At 41.6% G+C, this 19,389-nt stretch overlaps 1 protein-coding gene across 1 annotated transcript; it reads right to left on the bottom strand.

Moving 5' to 3' along the window:
* Positions 1-485: 485 nt before the first annotated feature.
* Positions 486-17,637, bottom strand: TRAF3IP2 (TRAF3 interacting protein 2). Its single transcript, XM_075268165.1, has 9 exons — positions 17,544-17,637; positions 14,291-14,574; positions 13,358-13,448; positions 11,666-11,838; positions 9,630-9,718; positions 7,139-7,207; positions 5,913-6,026; positions 2,988-3,062; positions 486-893 (listed from the first exon to the last, which is right to left on the bottom strand). The coding sequence occupies exons 2-9, from the start codon at positions 14,565-14,567 to the stop codon at positions 747-749; spliced, it is 1,035 nt and encodes a 344-aa protein (XP_075124266.1). The 5' UTR covers positions 14,568-14,574; positions 17,544-17,637; the 3' UTR covers positions 486-746.
* Positions 17,638-19,389: the final 1,752 nt, after the last annotated feature.

Here is a 19,389-nt window from a genome sequence, read left to right as displayed (position 1 = left end):
CACAACAGAATAACTTTTAGTAAACAATGACTACGTGCAATATGCCACAACATCCTTTTCCTCCATTAGTATAAACAACATAGTATAAAATTTTGGGATTCAAACCTACTTGTTTATATACTCCAAAATAGAACCGATGAGCACAGAAAATTGACTGTAAAATTACTTTACAGAAGCCTGTACAGTTTTAGGTAGCAGGAAATATAAAAGTCTATGGAGAGGGGAGGGGAGATGAGGAGCTCTTAGAGAGACAGATAAGAGACTCCTCGAAACTATACAATGAGAATTTTATTTTACAACAGAATTAAAATATCAAGTGAGTTATTATCCAATCTCTGTTGTAAGATAAATGGCTCATTGCTTATGTTTGTGTCTGCCCTGAGTCTCCCTCCTTGTCCCCTCCGCTCTCTATACATTTCATTGTAAACTGATCAATGTACGGACTTCTACACAGAGAGGAATACACTGAATACAGAATGATAATAGCAGAGACAACAATAAGAATATAATTAAAGAAACAGGCATGTATCTTAACAACAAGTGTTACAGGTGTCATGTGTTTTTTTTCCTATACTATTAATTTATGAAATCAAAAAGTTTTAAAACTTTAAATATACTTTGAGCAACAATTTCAAGACTTTTGTGAAGACAGGTGCATGTGCAAATGACTAATAAACGGATTCAATTCTGCCACCAGGCTTTTAGGAAAGTGAATGTCCTTATGTAAGAGTAGGAGAGCTGTCCATTTATATAGTTCTGACTTCCAGTACTGGTAGTTGTCCAACTGGGGGAACAATATATTCTTCCTCTCTCAGTAGACGCAGGAATAGCCTCCTTGTATCGTATGGCCATCGATAAATGTGAGTATTTTTCAGCCAGTTAGGCACATGTTCCTGCAAAACCAATGATAAAGGTCATATCATAAGATGAAACAATTTGCCCAGGGTGAATATTGAGTTAGACATGGTGTATTTGTTATCCTCCGATGGTGGCTAGTAAATAGATTAGAACTTATTTTATTTACCAGGTATCAAAAGAGAAAATATATAAAGAGATAAAGAGATAATACCTCTTAAAAACCATCCTGATTTTCATGAAAATGGTGATGCATCTACCTTGTGTCAGTCGCTGCACTGGTTGTCCATCCACCACAGAATACAATATAAAATTATCACAATCACCCACAAATCTATCCGTAGCACTGCACATCACTACATCTCCTCCCTCCTCACTGTTTACTGCCCTCTACATTCTGCCAATGACCTTAGACTTGCATCCTCTGTTATTCCAATATCCCACTCCCAACTCCAAGACTTTTCTCAAGCTGCGTCGGTGCTCTGGAACGCTTTACCCAGGACAAATCAGATTAATACCCATCAGCTTCAAAACTGTTCTAAAGTCAAATCAGTTTAAACAGGCTTATCACATGACCTGATTACATTCTTCTACAACTCTGCATATTACACTGACATTTCTTATCCTATTCTCTCATTCTTCCTCTATTCCTTCGATCTTGACTCCATCATCTACAAATTTCCCTGCACTCCGTGATTGTATTCACAGATACCGACTGATGACTGGCTCATACAGCTTTAGTTATATGACCATATTTATAAAAGATGGCTAGACCATTGAACCGAACAAGCCCGCTTACTTCTTGTGTCTCCCTATTTCCAAATAGAATATAAGCTCATCTGAGCATGGCCCTCACTCCTATTGTTTGATATGTTAATTTCTTTGTCACATTGTAATGTCTCATATTGTCTGTTTACGTGTCTTCTGATATGTAAAGTGCTGTGGAATATTTTGGCCCTCCATTGCTGAGATATCACTGTTTTGTTAATATGCAAAAGAGCTCTTAGGAGCAATGGCAACACCCTCATTACTTCCAAACACCTAAATTTGCATCTTGACAAAAACAGCAATATGAGCCATTGATTTATGAGGGGAAAACACTGATTCTAGTAACTAATCTTTCTATCTGCCGGTCTGGGTCAATATCCTAAGTTCTGGTGAGAATCCCTTTAAATACAGACAATGTGTGAGATTTTTAAGGCATTTTTTTTACCTCTCCTGTATTTTACATCTCTAGTGTTGCCTCATTTATGAATAGGTGTACCCTCCACCGGGAGGTTCATCTGCACTGAAATCTGGCATAAAGAATCATAAATCTGGTGGGACCAAAGGTTCCATCTATGCTACGTACACTTTTAGGAAAGTGATTAGACGGGCATAGAAAAGAAAAAAAAAAATCAATTTTTTTGCGCAAATTGGGTTATTGCACAAAATTTTTTAACTTTTTCATGCCTTGTACACCAGAAAACAAGGCATGAAAAAATCTCTCATCATTGCAACCCAAAAGTTCCACTATAACTTATACTTTTTAGGATTAAATCTAGGATTAAGAATTAGTAGTAACAGTGGTCAAGAATGGCCATGCTTCAAAGGAACCTCCTTCTAGAACAATCCTGACAGATGTTCCGTCTGACAATGATTCAATAATGGTGACTCTCACGCTTTATGGCGTGTTGATGAGTTGAAGCCGAGTGGGATAAGCTGCGTCTACCGGTTTACGACTCCAGGCCGACCAAACATGTAGAACGTATTTAGGGAAAGAGTTTCCCAAAACCAAACCTGGTTGCACGCTCTCTTGGAAGAAAAGGAATCAGTTAGGCAGAAGTAGCAGCAAAAGTGGATTTTATTGGTGTAAGATAACGCGTTTTGAGGTAGCTGAAGAAGGGGTGGTGCCTCTGTACCGTTACCCCAAAACGCGTTATCTTATACCAATAGAATCCACTTTTGCCGCTACTTCTGCCTAACTGATTCCTGTTCTTCCGAGAGAGCGTGCAAACGGGTTTGGTTTTGGGAAACTCTTTTCCTAAATACGTGCTACATATAGGATTCAGAATTATATATTCATTGAAATGATCCACTAACACTAATCCATTAAACATTTGCGGTTTTCTTGTCTTCCAATTTGAACTGACCTCAGTTGCATTGGGAAAAAGTACTGGAATAAATCTGAAATTCATGCTTCCTTGTTTTATGAACTCCATCTGCATCTACAATGACAAGCAAAAAATCATGTTAAAGCATGAAATACAAGTGCAAGGTTTATGATGTGTACGTATTTAGATCACCATCATCAAATGCTTGCTGTAGTTTCCAGTGAGCCATTGCTTTTAAGAGTCCATTCACACAGAGGAAAATGGTGAGGAATTTGGTGTGGAATTTCAGCGCTGAAAGAAAAGCCTCGCATTGACTTCAATGGGTTCTTTTTTCTGCTAGCAAAAGTGAAAAAGGAACCCATTGAAGTCAATGGAAGGCTTTTTTTTCAGTGCTGAAATTCCACACCAAATTTTTACCATTCACCATTTTCTTCCGTGTGAGTGGACCATAAGTCAAGGGAATCTGGGCCATGCATACAGATAATAAAGAAGCAGTAGCACCATTTCTCAGGTTAAGAGCTTTATTTGAAAACTATAAATATTGTATAAATATATATAAAACACATCAAACAATGCAAGTCGCTAAGCAATAATGAAAAAGTGGTTTGCTATAAGTAGTTGTTTTTTTTTGTTTCTATGCTTTCGGCTGTTATATTTAAGTAACTCAGGCTCATGAAGCGCTTGGTATAATATAAAATATTGTAAAATTGTGGAATCTGTCACATAGCTTTATCACGGCAGAAAATCAACAGCATTTTTACCAGTTTCACAAATGTTGAGAACACAAGAATATTTCTTAAAGTATGTGTGTAAATATTCTGTCAGTGCTGACAAATGAACACGGCTGATATTCATTTAGAGTTTCTTCAAATTTTCTTCAATGTTTTAAAATGCACATAAAAAATCTACTGAAAGACAGACTATTGCAAATGCAGCTAGGTGATGAAGATATTTTACAGGGTTGGAGTGCTTTGCAAAAATGTGATATTAGAGAGGTGTGGAATGATACCCACATGCACAGGGACACACAAGTTATTGACCTACACAGATAGGATAGTCTTATATCTTGGATCATGGACCTGTGACCAGGTTAGACCACTAGGGTCTCAGATCAGAGAAATGGTGATCTTTGGTGCGTATCCTTGCCTTTCTTCACTCCCTGTTATGCTTCATTTTTTGGGATGGAACGGTTTTGTCTGCAGGAGAGGGAAAAAGGCATTGTCCTATGGGATCTGTTTTGAGTGCTCACACTCTGACACGTGTATACGTGTCTGAATGTGTGGCGTGTTACTCCGTGGGAACGGAGCCTAAATCCCTACTTATAATTTCTCACCAGAAGCACTACATGCAATATGACTGGAGACGCAGCGTATGAAGACTACAGGCACTAAGAGGTTCCTTATTGTTAAATATTTGATCTGGGTAGAAATACAGCAGTTATTGGTCCCATCTACTCTCAAAGAATAGTACCTGATGGAATGTGTTGAAGGAGACCTTTAGCTACCTTCATATAACCGTATGCGGAGGGGAAGAGGCCATGGAGGACCCAGTCTACTCTCCCCCCCCCCCCTATTTTTTTTTTACATTTTCTGGAAATTTTGCGGTGATAATGCTGTTTATTTTTAATGTAGATTGTGAGCCCCACATAGGGCTCACAATGTACATTTTTTTCCCCTATCAGTATGTCTTTGTGGAATATGGGATGGGCAGGATTTGAACACCAGGACCCAGTGCTGCAAGGCTGCACCGTGTGGCCCCTAACTCTCCCAAAAAATTGTACAAACCTTCTAGACATCTAGAAGAGATAGAAAATACCGCAGGCAGAACTGTAGTAATTTCAACTCTATTTGCAAAAATTTGTTTTTATATGTATATAGTAATAAGCCTCTTTCCCCTCCCTCCTGAAATCCTATCCCTGTATCCAGTTATATATACATATATATGCAGCCTGCAGAAAGTGTTTTTAGATATATCTGAAGAAGGAGCTCAGAGGAAGCTTCGAAACGTCATATTCTGTCATCATTATGAGTTAGCCATTAAAAAAGGTATCACCTACTGAAGACTTGCAAGTTGTTTTTTTTAATATTTCAAAAAAGGTAGTGCAACAACAAAGGAAACAATACAAAAATAAATACCTGCCCGGCTAGGCTCTAACTGAACATAGAATAGGTTACTTCACCTAGAATCAAAGAAATCTAAAGCCAGTAGAATCATTCAGGACACAGCTCCAAAATTATGACCTCTCTGTCAGCTCTCCAGCCAAACTCTGCCAAAGTGTTGCTGCTGGAGCTGGTTTCTTAAGCCTCCTTGACAAGGAGACTCTCTGCAGCTGAGTCACTGCCGGAACATCCCCAAAGTGTGGACTGAAGGGGGGTGGAATGACAGGTCCCACTACCAACCTACCTGCCATTTCGAAAAATCCAGCCCAATACTGAGTATTTACCAAAATGCTCAGCAGACGAAAGTTGTCTGCTGAGAACAAACATTCCTTCTGGAGTTTTCTCATCTCACCCACCTGAGTAGTCTGGGTGAGATGTACACCCCCTCCATTACCTGACCAGCCATCGGCTTACATATCTTAAAGTCCTTTACAGAGTTCTGTTGCAACTTTTGTGTTTGTTTGCTTCAGGTCAGTCTCTATGTCCTTCTAACTGTAAATAATTTTTTTCCTATCTTATTATTTAACCATCAGATTCAGAGCTTTACATGATAAATGTTTCAGATGACAGATGCCCTTTTAGATTAAAGCTTTTGGGCAACTGTTATTACCTGTGATAGCAAGAAATATAATGTTATATGGCTCTCTTGTGGCTAAAAGAAGGACGCCAACCCTCTCTGTTCATAGTATAGGCCTTCCCCAATAAGCCTTACAGGCTTGGGTTGTTTTCATGTGACAACGCTTGTAAATATTATAAAGCTGATATACTAATTTATGAGCATGCAAGGTAAGTTGCTTTTACTCACCATTCTGTGGATATATCGTGTGTGTAGCCCATGATCATCACTGACATGAATCAAGTCCATTTCAACATCTGCTTTGTACTGCGGGCTGATCGCTATGATGATCATCACACTTGTCTATTCAGTTACAAAAAATAGACAAAATTTGAATGTTACATTTCACAGATAAAACAAGGTTCTACCTGACCATGCAAGATTTTTTGTTTTTTGTTTTTTACAGAAGAACTGAAAAAAACCTATAATATGTCTATAATAGTGTGACAAAAGTTGATTTAAATGTATTCTTATTATAGTATTTAACTTAAAGGAAATCTACCACCACCAAAACCCACTTACGGTATATACTATTGTAAGGCCAGTCAGTCACATAGTGAACATACCTTTTCCTGTGTGAAAGTGCAATCTTGATGCTGAGAATTGAACTTTTATTTCATTATGCTAATTAATTGTGCTTGGTCTCTGCACGAGTCATGAGGACAGAAAAGTAGATTGTGAACTACTTTCCTGTCCGCATGTTCCGCATGTCCGTGCGTAAAGCACATGGACCCCATTATAGTCTATGGGGTCCATGTTCTTTCACTGCACACCTCTTGCAAATGCGTTCGCTATTCCATTCGGGGGAGGGGGGGGGACAGATTACCGACACAGATGTGAACCAATCCTCAGTGTCACCTTGCAAATTGACACATATTTACGTTATGCAGTCAGAAAAGGGTTAAAAGTAGAAATTTTTAATTGGTCTTTATTTAATTTACTTGATTAAATGTAATCTTAATCCAATGTCAGATGGAAGAAGCTGAGTCAACATTTTACCTTGTATCACAAAAGATTTCATATGTGGCTGGTTCTGATGTTGCACTGCATGTATTTGTCCACAGATTATGGGATGTAAATTGCAATTGAAAAATCTATAGCGGAAATGGCCATGCAGATTTCATCCTGCAGTTACATTGGATTTTACCCTTTGCTTTGAATAGGTGCAACATACATTGACATGCTGCGGATGTGAAATCCACACATCAGTTCCATCTCCTCACTGAATTTGTAAGGAGATTGTGGATACAATTTGGTAACATCTAATTTCCTTTTGCTGGTACTGTAATAGACTGGATTTTCTGCCTTGAAAATCAGAAAAAAAATACACAATGTACTTGTCCTGTGTGGACATGCCCTGACATAATAACTCCATTATGATTGCTGTTTAATTAGATAAGAGGTTATATACTTACATCACTGAGATATCTCTCCATCCATCTGATAATGTCCATTCCTCGAATTGATCCTTCAAAAATGTCAATCTAAGATAAAAAAATAATAATAATTTATATATCTTATACAAATATACATAAGAGGAAGATCAAATGAATTATAACGGCAGCCATCAGACAAGTTACCCCATAAGACATCCCATTTCTAGCCATGGCTTACCAGTTCTTTTGAAGGAGTTGGCTGAGATTTTAAGGCTATGGCACCACATAGTGGGCCACAGACATAAAGCACTATGAAGAGACCATTCGATGAAACACATTGGTTTTTTTTCCCATAGAGCTTACCACAGAAAGTCCGCAGAGTTTTCCTCTGCTGACTTTTTGTCCCCTGAAACCAAATGAAGAATGTGGTAGCAGCGCTGATAGCAATTCCATCCATTGTGCAGGCAGAAAGTCTGCCCAGGCAGGCTTAAGGGTGGGGATGATGGCACTGGTGGTGGTAGTGGCAGAATTGTTTCCGCTGCTGTTGGTGGTAGGAAGAGCATGTGGCCATCTCCCGTGTGGGAATTCTTTTGAACATTACCAAATGACAAATGAATGACAATGTGCAGGATAAATGTAGGAGCGCCATCTCTATGTGCTCACATAAAACAGAATCACTCGCTCTATTTGAAAAATATAGACTTGACAGTGGCACTGGCTGGGAAAATGAGTAAAACTGTTCTCATGTCCTGCAGTCTGGTCCACCATTACATTCCACTATAGTAAACTGCTGGTGCCATTAGCACAGTGTTTGTATAAAAAACAACAACAAAAAAGTTTGATTTCACATCTGCTCCCAATCACAGGATAATTTTGGGGAGCTTTTTTGAATATATGGTTATATTCCGAGTTTGTATCCTCTGCTTATCATTCGTTTTTTATCCCTGTCACATTCACTTTGTTATAACTTCAGCTGTGCTTGCCTTTGAGAGCTAGAATTAGATTTGATAGATAGGTTCCTTGGAGCCCTAAGAGCATTCCAAACGATGTTTTAAGTATGGTTCAAACCGAACCGGTTAGTCCAAAAAACAAACCAAGCACCCGAGCCACCAACCTCGAACACAAAACGAATCTTGAGAGGTTCGCCCAACTCTACTATTTGCATTTCTAAGTGATTTTATGGAAGACAATAAAGTAAAGAAAATCTTACATGAGATTGCTAAGCAATGGGCTACAGATTTTGCCATTCAAAAAATAAAAGTTATTTTCTAAATAACTAAGTAATTTTCTAAATATCGCTTCTCAAGGTTCTTAAGATGTCTTCTGACATTCATTGTTTACTGATATCGGTTGTTTACTTCTAGCAAATAGTAATAAGTCCTGGTCACATAGGTACTAAGCTGCTTAAAGGGGCCTGATAACTGAAGTCTAAGGGCATAGTCACGCATGGCTAATTTGTTGCAGAAATTTCTGTTTGAAGCCAGCCAAAGATAACATTAGTATGGAATTTGTATGTTCTCCCGTGTTTCTGTTGGTTTCCCCTGGGTATTCTGTTTTCCCACGCTCCAAAGCCATACCGATAGTGAATTTAGATTGGGAGCCCTTCTTGGAGTGATGAAAAATCTGTAAAACGCTGTAGAATATGTTGGCGCTATATAAGCATACTAAATATATCAATCTGGTGCCAGATTTATAATGGGAATTCATTTGCATTACCCCTGACATCTGCTTCCAGCTCCATTCATTACAATCCACGAGGTGTATGCCCACACAGGTAGCTGTAATTCACTTGGGTGAATGAAACATATAATCACAACTATAGGACGGATTCCCACACACAGTTTACTACAACAGTAACACTCTTTCAGTGTACCTCTTGCTCTACAGCAGCAGAGTTTTAGGTGGTATGAAACCAATGTGTACAAAACCCTGTTCTGCCTACATTTCCTATCTCAATGCAACAATCTCTGTATTTCTACACAATGCTCTGGATTCGCTTGGGTCCATCAAACTGTGGCGTTAGGACACAGGTATGGTTTACCTGTTGCACAGGGCACAATATTTCTATATTACCAGTCTGAAGAAGGGAGAAGTCTCAGCATCTCAAATCTGAGTATCTTTATAAAAGCCAATAATGTAAATTGAATCCTATGTCATTGGCACCGGATATGTATAGTGGACAGATCTTAAAGAAGACAATACCATTCACTGTGCAGTGATTGTGCCGCACTATTGCGGCTCAGCTTGGGGAAACCATCTGATTCTAGATCTGTCAACTGTGTAGTTTCAGTGCCAATAATTGGTAAGGACAACAGATTGGTGGGTTGTTGGTTTACAGATCTGATATTGATGATCTAAGTTAAGGATAGATCTTCAATATCAAAAGCCTTTCATTTCTTTTCTTACCCATCTCTCAATCTATAACAACTAACAAAGAGGAAAGGTATAGTAGAAATTGTTGTGAATGATATACAGTACCAAAAAGTTGGTCCAAAAAGTTGAAAGCTAAGGACTTAGTCGCAGTACTCACAGTTGTTTTGAATCCATTGGAGCACAGAAGATTTGCCAGTTGTATAACGGAGTTTGCCGAATCTAAGGAATATGTTATGAAGACTCTTCCTGCATGACACAGCAATGGATACATTTATTGAATTGACTATTTGTTAAGTTTGCATTGTTCTGAACCTGGATTAATGCATCTATTGTACAAGAGCAGTATTATTAAAATGTATTCGATCAGTTTATTATTTATGGATGATTATACAGCTTCACAGAACTTGCAATTTACCTACTTATCACCCAGAAGCCTCTCTTCTTAAATCAGTGGACAGGAAAACTTTTATGGGAATTACTCCTTACCAGGATCTTTAGCACTATGAATGTTATATCTGGGACCTAGATTGAGGATAGCCTAGTACATTGGGTGAATATGACAGATGAACAAAACTGCGATTTTTATTAACTTGAGCTAGTAACCTGGTGGTTACAAAATGTATTCCTCTTGTAGGACCATCTGAAAGGGGCTGTGTAACTCAGGGGTGTATTGGAAATATATGTCACCAGGAAAATTCCCAGTGGGCTAATTGGAATATGGGCCAGCAAGCTTCCTGTCCTGAAGCCCCTTACCTGACTATTGCTGAAGAGTGTAGCCTGGTGGCTTTTGCTCTATACTTTTAGGGCTAGTTTACACGGGGCAAGAGGGGGCGGATTTTGGCGTGGAATTCACCTCAAAATCCGCCCCCCTCACAATAAAGGTCTATGTAGACCACTAGCGATCTTTTTTCCGCTAGCGGTTTGTTCCCGCCCGTGGAAAAAAGAAGTGAGCTGCCGTTTCTTGAGGCGGACGCCACAGCAGAAATCGCCACAGCGCATCCACGTCAAGACAATCGCTTTGGACTAGGCCCATTCATTTGGGCCTACTCTGGAGCGGGAAGCCACGACTGTCGGAAACTGTGACAGTCGCGGCAGGCGCATTTTGGTCCTGATTCTGAGGAGCTTCCCTCATCAAAATCAGGACCAAAATACGTGGTCACTAGTCTGTGTGAAGTAGGCCTAAGAGTGGAGGCTACCGAGCAGCACTAAGAGTATTTGTTGGACAAACCTCGCAAGATTCGGCAAACTTTTTTGTTCAGATCAAATAGGTACGTACCAAACTGCTTTTATGTTCTGGGGTCTCTTCAGACTCCAACTAGTTGTACTGAGCCTGCCAATAAAATGGGGCCACTTTTACGTTTTTGCTCTGTTCCCCGGTTCTGCTTGCCAGGATCTGGTTACATGGCTGCAGCACTGAGGTATAAACACACATTAGGCATCTAGAAGCCTTAGGGCTAGTTCACACGGAGTTTTTTGGCAGTTGATTTTGAGGCGGAATCCGCCTCAAAATCCGCTGCCAAAAGCGGCTCCCATTAACTTCAATGTGAGCCGCTCGTTTTTTTTATGCTAGCTAGTAGCGGAAAAAAGAAGCGATATGCCCCTTCTTCCCGCGGATTCCACGGCTGATTCAGGCGTCCGCGGCGTAAGACTCCTTCCCAATTAGGCGCATTCATTCGGGCCTAATCCACTGCATTGGCATTCTGTCGCGGATAGGTGTGCGGTATGTTCACACACAGAATCCATATTTCGCCGTGTGAACATACCCTTAGAGTTTCAGGTCCTGTTTATGTCTCACTCCACAATCTTCATGATTATTCACCATAGGCGGATCCACCCTTGCTTCAACCACATATGCATTAGATGGTTGGCCAGTTCCAATTAAATTGTCAACTTCAGCCTACACTTATTCTGCTACATACTGTCAGTTTAACCCTTTAAAGACCCAATTTGGTTGTTTATCCTCAGCAACTTTTTTCATATTTTCCTCCACTTCCCAAAACTCATAACTTATTTATTTTTCTGCAGATATGGCTTTTCTGCTGTTTTTAATTCTAGTATTTTGTTTTTATGATGTTCACTCTGCATTAGAAATAACATGGCAATTTTTTTTAGCGGTCTTTACAATTAGCCAATACCTTGAGAAAAGTGTGTAAAAATGCACGATTTGTCTGCTAAATAGTAGGGTGTACTTACTCTGCTCTGATGGTAGGTTACTCATCCTCAGTCCTGTACATTGTTCTTCCTGAGGAGGAAAACTGGGATGGAAGTTTCTAATTCGAGGCTGTTGACCATATGTATACCCATCATTTCTGGGCAGATTGTATGGAGATGCATTTAAAGGTGCAGCGAACTCATTCTGAGGGGCACTAAAATAAGATAAGATAATCCTTTAATAGTCAGAAATTTCAGTACGTTAAAGCAGCATAGTTATACAGATACAGGATAATACACAGTAATATATTACGGAAGTAGACACACATATGCTGAGAAGAGAAGATACACGTGTATACTAGGAGTCCATAGCAGCTAAGTAAGAGAAGACAGAAGGAAGACTTCAGGGTTGCTTAGTTCTCTGCGCGGAGTGATCTTCGCTTGGTCTGATGTAGATTATGTAGCCTGACCGCGGTTGGGAGGAAGGACCTCCGATAGCGCTCCTCCTCACACTTGGGGTGAAGTAGTCGTTCACTGACAATGCTGGCAAGTGCCATCAAAGTTTCATACATGGGGAAACCATCTGACCCTAAGTGGGAGAAAATGAGGGTATGAACTAGCATCTTTTTGGTTTTAGGGATGAGGAAGAAGCGGATTCAATGTATGTTCTTGAGTTGGAGACGGCAGGAGGTGTTGAGAGTTTCTATGGGCGATTTGAAGGATAGGTCAGAGTCCAGGGTTATCCCGAGGCAGCGGACCATGGGACAGGGCTAAGCATGGTTCCATTAACTCTGATAGATAGGTCAGGTAGAGGGGCCATACGAGGTGGGACGAAGATCATGAACTCTGTTTTCTCCATGTTGAGTTTGAGAAAGCGGGAGGAGAGAAAGGAGGATAGGGCCGCTAGGTACTTTGGAACTATGGCCAACAGAGCGGTAATGTCTGGTCCAGAGAGATATATTTGGGTGTTGTCAGCATAGCAATGGTATTGAAAACCATGAGATTTTACGAGCTGGCCTAGGCCGAGGGTGTAGTTGGAGAACAGAAGGGATCCTAGGATGGAGCCTTGGGGACACCTACAGAGAGGGGGCGTGGTGAGGAGGTGGTATGTGAGTGGGAGACGCTGAATGTGTGGTTGGTGAGGTATAAGGAGATCCAAGAAAGGGCCAGGTCTGAGATGCCAAGGGATGAGAGCGTTTCTAAAAAAGGGAGTGGTCAACTGCGTCAGGGCTCGTTCACATCTGCGTTGTCCTCTCCGTTCTGCAGGTTTCCGTTTCCTGCATAAAACAGAGCAGGATACGGAAACCTGCAGGAGTCTCTCACCTATTCATTTGAATGGGTGAGAAAGCTGTCCGGCCGTGAGCGTTTTGCGCTCTCCGCCGCGAAACCGGGTTTTTTAATCCGAACACAGAGTCGGACGTGCAGTACTCTGCGTGTACGCTCCGGCATGAGCAGAGTTTGCCGTATACGCCAGCACTCCCCATTCACTTCAATGGGACTGCTCGGAGTGAAAGAAGCAGCCCATTCATTTCTATGGGGAGCGCTCGTATGCCGGCTCCCATAGAGATGAATGGAGCTGCTTTAGACGCCGCTTATTCTGAACGTGTTTTACGTTCAGAATAAGCTAGCGTTTACTCAGTGTGAATGCACCCTAACTCTGTTAGAATGACTGATACATGACTGATACATGAATCTGTAGACAGGGACAGTTTTACCAATCATTAGTTTACATACCAGTAATTTGGTTGCATATGGGGTTGGCACAGACGAGGTTGCTGCAGCATAGGTTGCATAAAGGGCTGACAATATTGAAGAGATCTTCCGTCTAGAATAACAAGGATTGGTAATAATAATAATAATTTAATTTTTTTTATCTATACAGCACCAGCATATTCCACAGCACTTTACAAATTGTAGGGTTACACAGTACAGATAAAATAAGACAATTGGAAATGAATTTACCTGCTACCATCTAATTCCTATTGTATTCATTATTATTCTATGTACGCTATGAGTCTATTGTTGTATGTATCAGCATAAGTCTGTTTTCCCCTAGTCAGCCTAGTCAGCCTTGCCTAGTCGCAAGGAGGAGGGCGTCAAAGAAGAGAGGAGGGCCCCATGCACACAACATTTATTTTATTGCGGATAAAAGTGTGGACCCATGCATTTCTATGGGCCCATACAAACGTCCGCAATTTTTGTCTGGGCAGTAGAGGGAGTCCACACATTATGAAGGATGTCCTATATTTGTGCATTTGTGGCACAGACAAGAGTAGTGGATCCATACAAGACATTTCATAGATTTTTGATTGTGAAAAACACTTTGGAAAATGTACCCTAGACCTTTCCAAATATAATAAGCAAACACGTGCCTGTACACATGCAAGAAAAAAGCTGCGTTTCTGCAACATGGGGCCTCAGCCTTAGGATAAGGCCAAACGTTGTGGAAATGTTGCGTTTTTTTTGTTGCAGATTTTGCTGCGTTTTTTTTTTTTTTTTTTTTTTTGAGCCAAAGCTATGAATGGCTACAAAAGGAATGGGAAATATATATATATATATATATATATATATATATATATATATATTATAATATCACATATAATTTACCAAACATTACTACTGTTCACGAAACAATGAAGCTGCTGGTCTACTAGACATGATACTCACCTTGATTTACTGGATATCTATGAACTTCTGGATTGCTATATGATCTTAAGGTGCTGGGTCTTTCCAGGCCATGTGTCCCTAGTAATTTTGATATACTGTTGCTATAGTCAGTGTCACATTGTTGTACCTGCCCTCCTTCAACTATATTAGTGAGAGACAGACCATGCCTCCTGGCTATACTGCCCAAGCTGGGCTCAGACATTACTCCAGAACTGTGTTGTTGATCCTCATGTGGATACAAGGATTCATCATCCTCTTCTGGTACACTTCTATTCATCCTTCCCCTACATCCAAATAAAAGAAGATTATTATTTATGTCTCTTGCTTGCCAACATATACTGCAGCACTTTACAGACATTGTCAACAGATAATTTATTTAGTGAGTATACATTATTAAGAAAGCATCCTGTTTTCTGTGAAAACCCAAAAAAACCAAACCCAAAAAACAAAGCTTTTTCTAAGAAAAAGTAAACTGGTAGTAATGGATTAATTTTATTGTCACAATCGTAGTGTTATTCTACTATTTCACACATTGAAGTGCACTTACAGTTGTTATCCAACTTACCTTTGCCTCTTTATATTATTCAGAGCAGGCTCAAATTGCTGGAGAAAATAAACCCCCAAAAAGACAGGGTTCCAAACCCTCATTCTCCCTGATGAGTCAGTAAGTGAATGGACTGCTGCCCTCACAGTGTACAGTCCTTCTCTTGCTGCCCTCACAGTGTACAGTCCTTCTCCTGCTGCCCTCACAGTGTAAAGTCCTTCTCCTGCTGCCCTCACAGTGTACAGTCCCTCTCCTGTGGCCCTCACAGTGTACAGTCCCTCCCATGGAGAAGGACTGTACACTGTGAGAGCAGCAAGAGAAGGACTGTACACTGTGAGGGCAGCAGGAGAAGGACTGTACACTGTGAAGGCAGCAGGAGAAGGACTGTACACTGTGAGGGCAGCAGGACAGGGACTGTACACTGTGAGGGCAGCAGGAGAGGAACTGTACACTGTGAGGGTAGCAGGAGAAGGATTGCACACTGTGAGGGCAGCAGGAGAAGGACTTTACACCGTGAGGGCAGCAGGAGAGGGACTGTACACTGTGAGGACAGCAAGAGAAGGACTGTACACTGTGAGGGCCACAGGAGAAGGACTGTACACTGTGAGGGCAGCATGAGAAGGACTGTACACTGTGAGGGCAGCAGGAGAAGGACTGTACACTGCGAAGGCAGCAGGAGAAGGACTGTACACTGTGAGGGCAGCAAGAGAAGGACTGTACACTGTGAGGGCAGCAGGAGAAGGACTGTACACTGTGAGGGCCACAGGAGAGGGACTGTACACTGTGAGGGCAGCAGGAGAGGGACTGTACACTGTGAGGGCCACAGGAGAGGGACTGTACACTGTGAGGGCAGCAGGAGAAGGACTGTACACTGTGAGGGCAGCAGGAGAAGGACTGTACACTGTGAGGGCAGCAAGAGAAGGACTGTACACTGTGAGGGCAGCAGGAGAAGGACTGTACACTGTGAAGGCAGCAGGAGAAGGACTGTACACTGTGAGGGCAGCAGGACAAGGACTGTACACTGTGAATGCAGCAGGAGAAGGACTGTACACTGTGAGGGCAGCAGGAGAAGGACTTTACACTGTGAGGGCCACAGGAGAGGGACTGTACACTGTGAAGGCAGCAGGAGAGGGACTGTACACTGTGAGGACAGCAAGAGAAGGACTGTACACTGTGAAGGCAGCAGGAGAAGGACTGTACACTGTGAGGGCAGCAAGAGAAGGACTGTACACTGTGAGGGCCACAGGAGAGGGACTGTACACTGTGAGGGCAGCAGGAGAGGGACTGTACACTGTGAGGGCCACAGGAGAGGGACTGTACACTGTGAGGGCAGCAGGAGAAGGACTTTACACTGTGAGGGCAGCAGAAGGACTGTACACTGTGAGGGCAGCAAGAGAAGGACTGTACACTGTGAGGGCAGCAGGAGGGGGACTGTACACTGTGAGGGCCACAGGAGAGGGACTGTACACCCCAAGGGCCACAGGAGAGGGACTGTACACTGTGAGGGCAGCAGGAGAAGGACTTTACACTGTGAGGGCAGCAGGAGAGGGATTGTACACTGTGAAGGCAGCAAGAGAAGGACTGTACACTGTGAGGGCAGCAGGAGTGGGACTGTACACTGTGAGGGCAGCAGGAGAGGGACTGTACACTGGGGGATCATCAGGAGAGGGATTGTACACTGTGAGGGCAGCAGGAGAATAAAGGCAGCAATTGCTGACTTTACTACTATTAAAAGATGGACCGTGGAGGAGGCAGCTCCTCTCCATCTTCAGGCAGCCCCCGGCGCTGCAGTAAATAGGGCCCGTTATGTGCTGGAGTTACTCCAGCAGGTAACGGCCTATTTAAAAAAAAAATATATAAAATCTGCAGCGGTAGCTGCTGTCACGGGCCCCCTGGTATCCCAGGCCCTGTGGCAGCTGCCTCGCTGCTACCACGGTAGTTACGCCCCTGATTACAGTGCTGCACAGGAAGGGGTTAAGTTTTTTTTTTGCTAAGTTTTTGGATTTTGGTTAAAGGGGTTAAAATGTAAATAAAACTATATAAATTTGGTTTTCCTGGAATCGTACCTAAATATAGAATATAGGTTACATGTCATTTTAGCAGCACAGTGAACACCGTAAAAATGAACACCATAAGAAAGTCGCACAAAAGCTCTTTTTCTCCAATTCCAGAATAATACATGGTATCATTATGAAGAACAATGTATCCCACAAACATTAAGCCCTCATATGGCTCTGTGAATGGAAAAATAAAAGTTACGAAATTTGGATGTGGTGAGTCAAAATCAAAATTGAAAAATGACTCAGATGGGAAGGGGTTAATACATTGTTGCCAGGGGACATGCTGCTATTTATCTAGAAAATAGACTGTAGACGCTGTCAATGTCATAGGAGCTGAGGGATTTAACCCTGTGACAACCTTTATTTAGGCCACTGCCACTACGATTGATACACAAACCCAAATCTCAGTCATTTCAAACATTTATCTTTTACATTACAAATATTCATGTCACCTAGTATTGCTCACTGTCACTGTGTCACCCCTGCTAGAAGGTCTCCAAATACATGAAGTTACTGTAGCTTTGCTTACTAGTGAGAACCGAACATACAAATGTTATCTAAACACACCAGAAATATCATTATATTATATAACCATTGCCGTAATTTGTAAAAACATGGAGTTAGCTAAACCCAACAACCTAAAACTTACAATTTGCAGATGCTGCGTATGTCAGGATTCAGATGTGAGTTATAAACCAGGAAGAGGAACTAGATTCAGTATGCAAATCTTACTGACATCTGCTCCTCCCTATGAGGTAGAAAGGCAGAATGACAATTCCTGGAAAAACACAAGAGCATGGTAGTTACGACACTCAGCAGTATATGCGATCTGTCCCAACCCTAAGCCTTATTCATGCACACAATCTTTCTAGCATTTAAAAATACATGGAAAGGAAGCATCATGGATTTAATACTTTTCAATGATTTTTTAAAAACATTTTTAGTAGTTTTCTATTTGAACTCATTTAAAACAGATGTATTTATGGCATTTTTACCTCCAGAGAACCTTATGGGCAAATGTGGCAATAGTAAAATGTTTACTGTATACACATTTTAGCAGCTGATAACTCAATTATTTATTCTTTCTTTACAAACTGAACCCATTAAACCGAGTGATGGCATACAGACTTGACTTTGAAGAAAGGAAATGTATTCTAAAATGCTACTGGAAGTATGAAAACGCAGTAGAAGTGCAACGACAATTTAGGAGGGAGTTTAACAAAGAACCACCTACACAAGTTACCATCACTCGAATTAGAGACAAGTTTGAAGCTGATGGAACTGTTCAGGACATCCATAAGAAGCGTTCCGGAAGACCACGTACCTCGACAAGCCCCATAAAAGAAGAAAGATGGGGCACCTCCACACTACCATGTGTTATTCTCAGGTGCCAAGTAGGTGCAATTGTGTCTGTTAATCGAACCATTTAATTTGAATGTGGCCTCATCACTCCACACAATCTTTGTGGGAAAGTCTGCATCTTCGTTACATCGTTCCAAGTACCACTCGCAATACTGTACTCTTCGGTCTGGATCATCGTCATTAAGAGCATGGACTAATCTTGGAATGTAACTTCTCCACTGACGTTTCATGATGCGATGGACTGATGATTTTGAAATCCCTACCTCACGACTAGCTTGCTGCAAAGACTTTCTTGGACTTTGTTGAAACGTTTCCAGTAATCTTTCTTCTTTTATGGGGCTTGTCGAGGTACGTGGTCTTCTGGAACGCTTCTTATGGACGTCCTAAACAGTTCCATCAGCTTCAAACGTATCTCTAATTCGAGTGATGGTAACTCGTGTAGGTGGTTCTTTGTTAAACTCCCTCCTAAATTGTCTTTGCACTTCTACTGCGTTTTCATACTTCCAGTAGCATTTTAGAATAAATTTCCTTTCTTCAAAGTCAAGTCTGTATGCCATCACTCGGTTTAATGGGTTCAGTCTGTAAAGAAAGAATAAATAATTGAGTTATCAGCTGCTAAACTGTGTATACATTTTTTTTGGGACACCCTGTATTTTGGATGCAGAGGCATAACTATCAATGGCAGGGCCCCCCCACCTGAAGACCCCAACCGACTCCCCCCCAGCATTCCTGCACACAGTGTTATGCCCCATAGTAGCCCCTGCACACAGTATTATTCCCCATAGTGGCCCCTACACACAATATTATGCCCCACCTGCACACAGTATTATGCCCCATAGTCAGTGGTGTAACTAGGAATGGCGGGGCCCCGTGGCGAACTTTTGACATGGCTCCCCCACTCCGAAGACCTCGACCGACCCCCTCCTCTGCATTCCTGCGCACTCTATTATGTCCCTTAGTGGCCCCTGCACACAGTATTATGTCCCTCAGTGGCCCCTGCACACAGTATTATGTCCCTTAGTGGCCCCTGCACACAGTATTATGTCCCTTAGTGGCCCCTGCACATGGTATTATGTTTCTTAATGGCCCCTGCACACAGTATTATGTCCCTCAGTGGCCTCTGCACACAGTAT

This window comes from Leptodactylus fuscus, chromosome 3 (assembly GCF_031893055.1).
Source record: "Leptodactylus fuscus isolate aLepFus1 chromosome 3, aLepFus1.hap2, whole genome shotgun sequence".
Lineage (NCBI taxonomy): Eukaryota > Metazoa > Chordata > Amphibia > Anura > Leptodactylidae > Leptodactylus > Leptodactylus fuscus.
The sequence above is the reverse complement of the archived record's forward strand: the minus strand, read 5'-3'. Positions and strand labels throughout refer to the sequence as shown.

Bases quoted from the DNA above. Each gene is read 5' to 3' on its own strand.
- TRAF3IP2 (XM_075268165.1), bottom strand. From the start codon at position 14,567: ATGAATAGAAGTGTACCAGAAGAGGATGATGAATCCTTGTATCCACAT. The intron at 9,719-11,665 runs GTAAGTACACCC...TGTGTCATGCAG, and splicing joins TAACCTACCATCAGAGCAGA to GAAGAGTCTTCATAACATAT. The intron at 6,027-7,138 runs GTAAGTATATAA...GTAACTGAATAG, and splicing joins TGGAGAGATATCTCAGTGAT to ACAAGTGTGATGATCATCAT.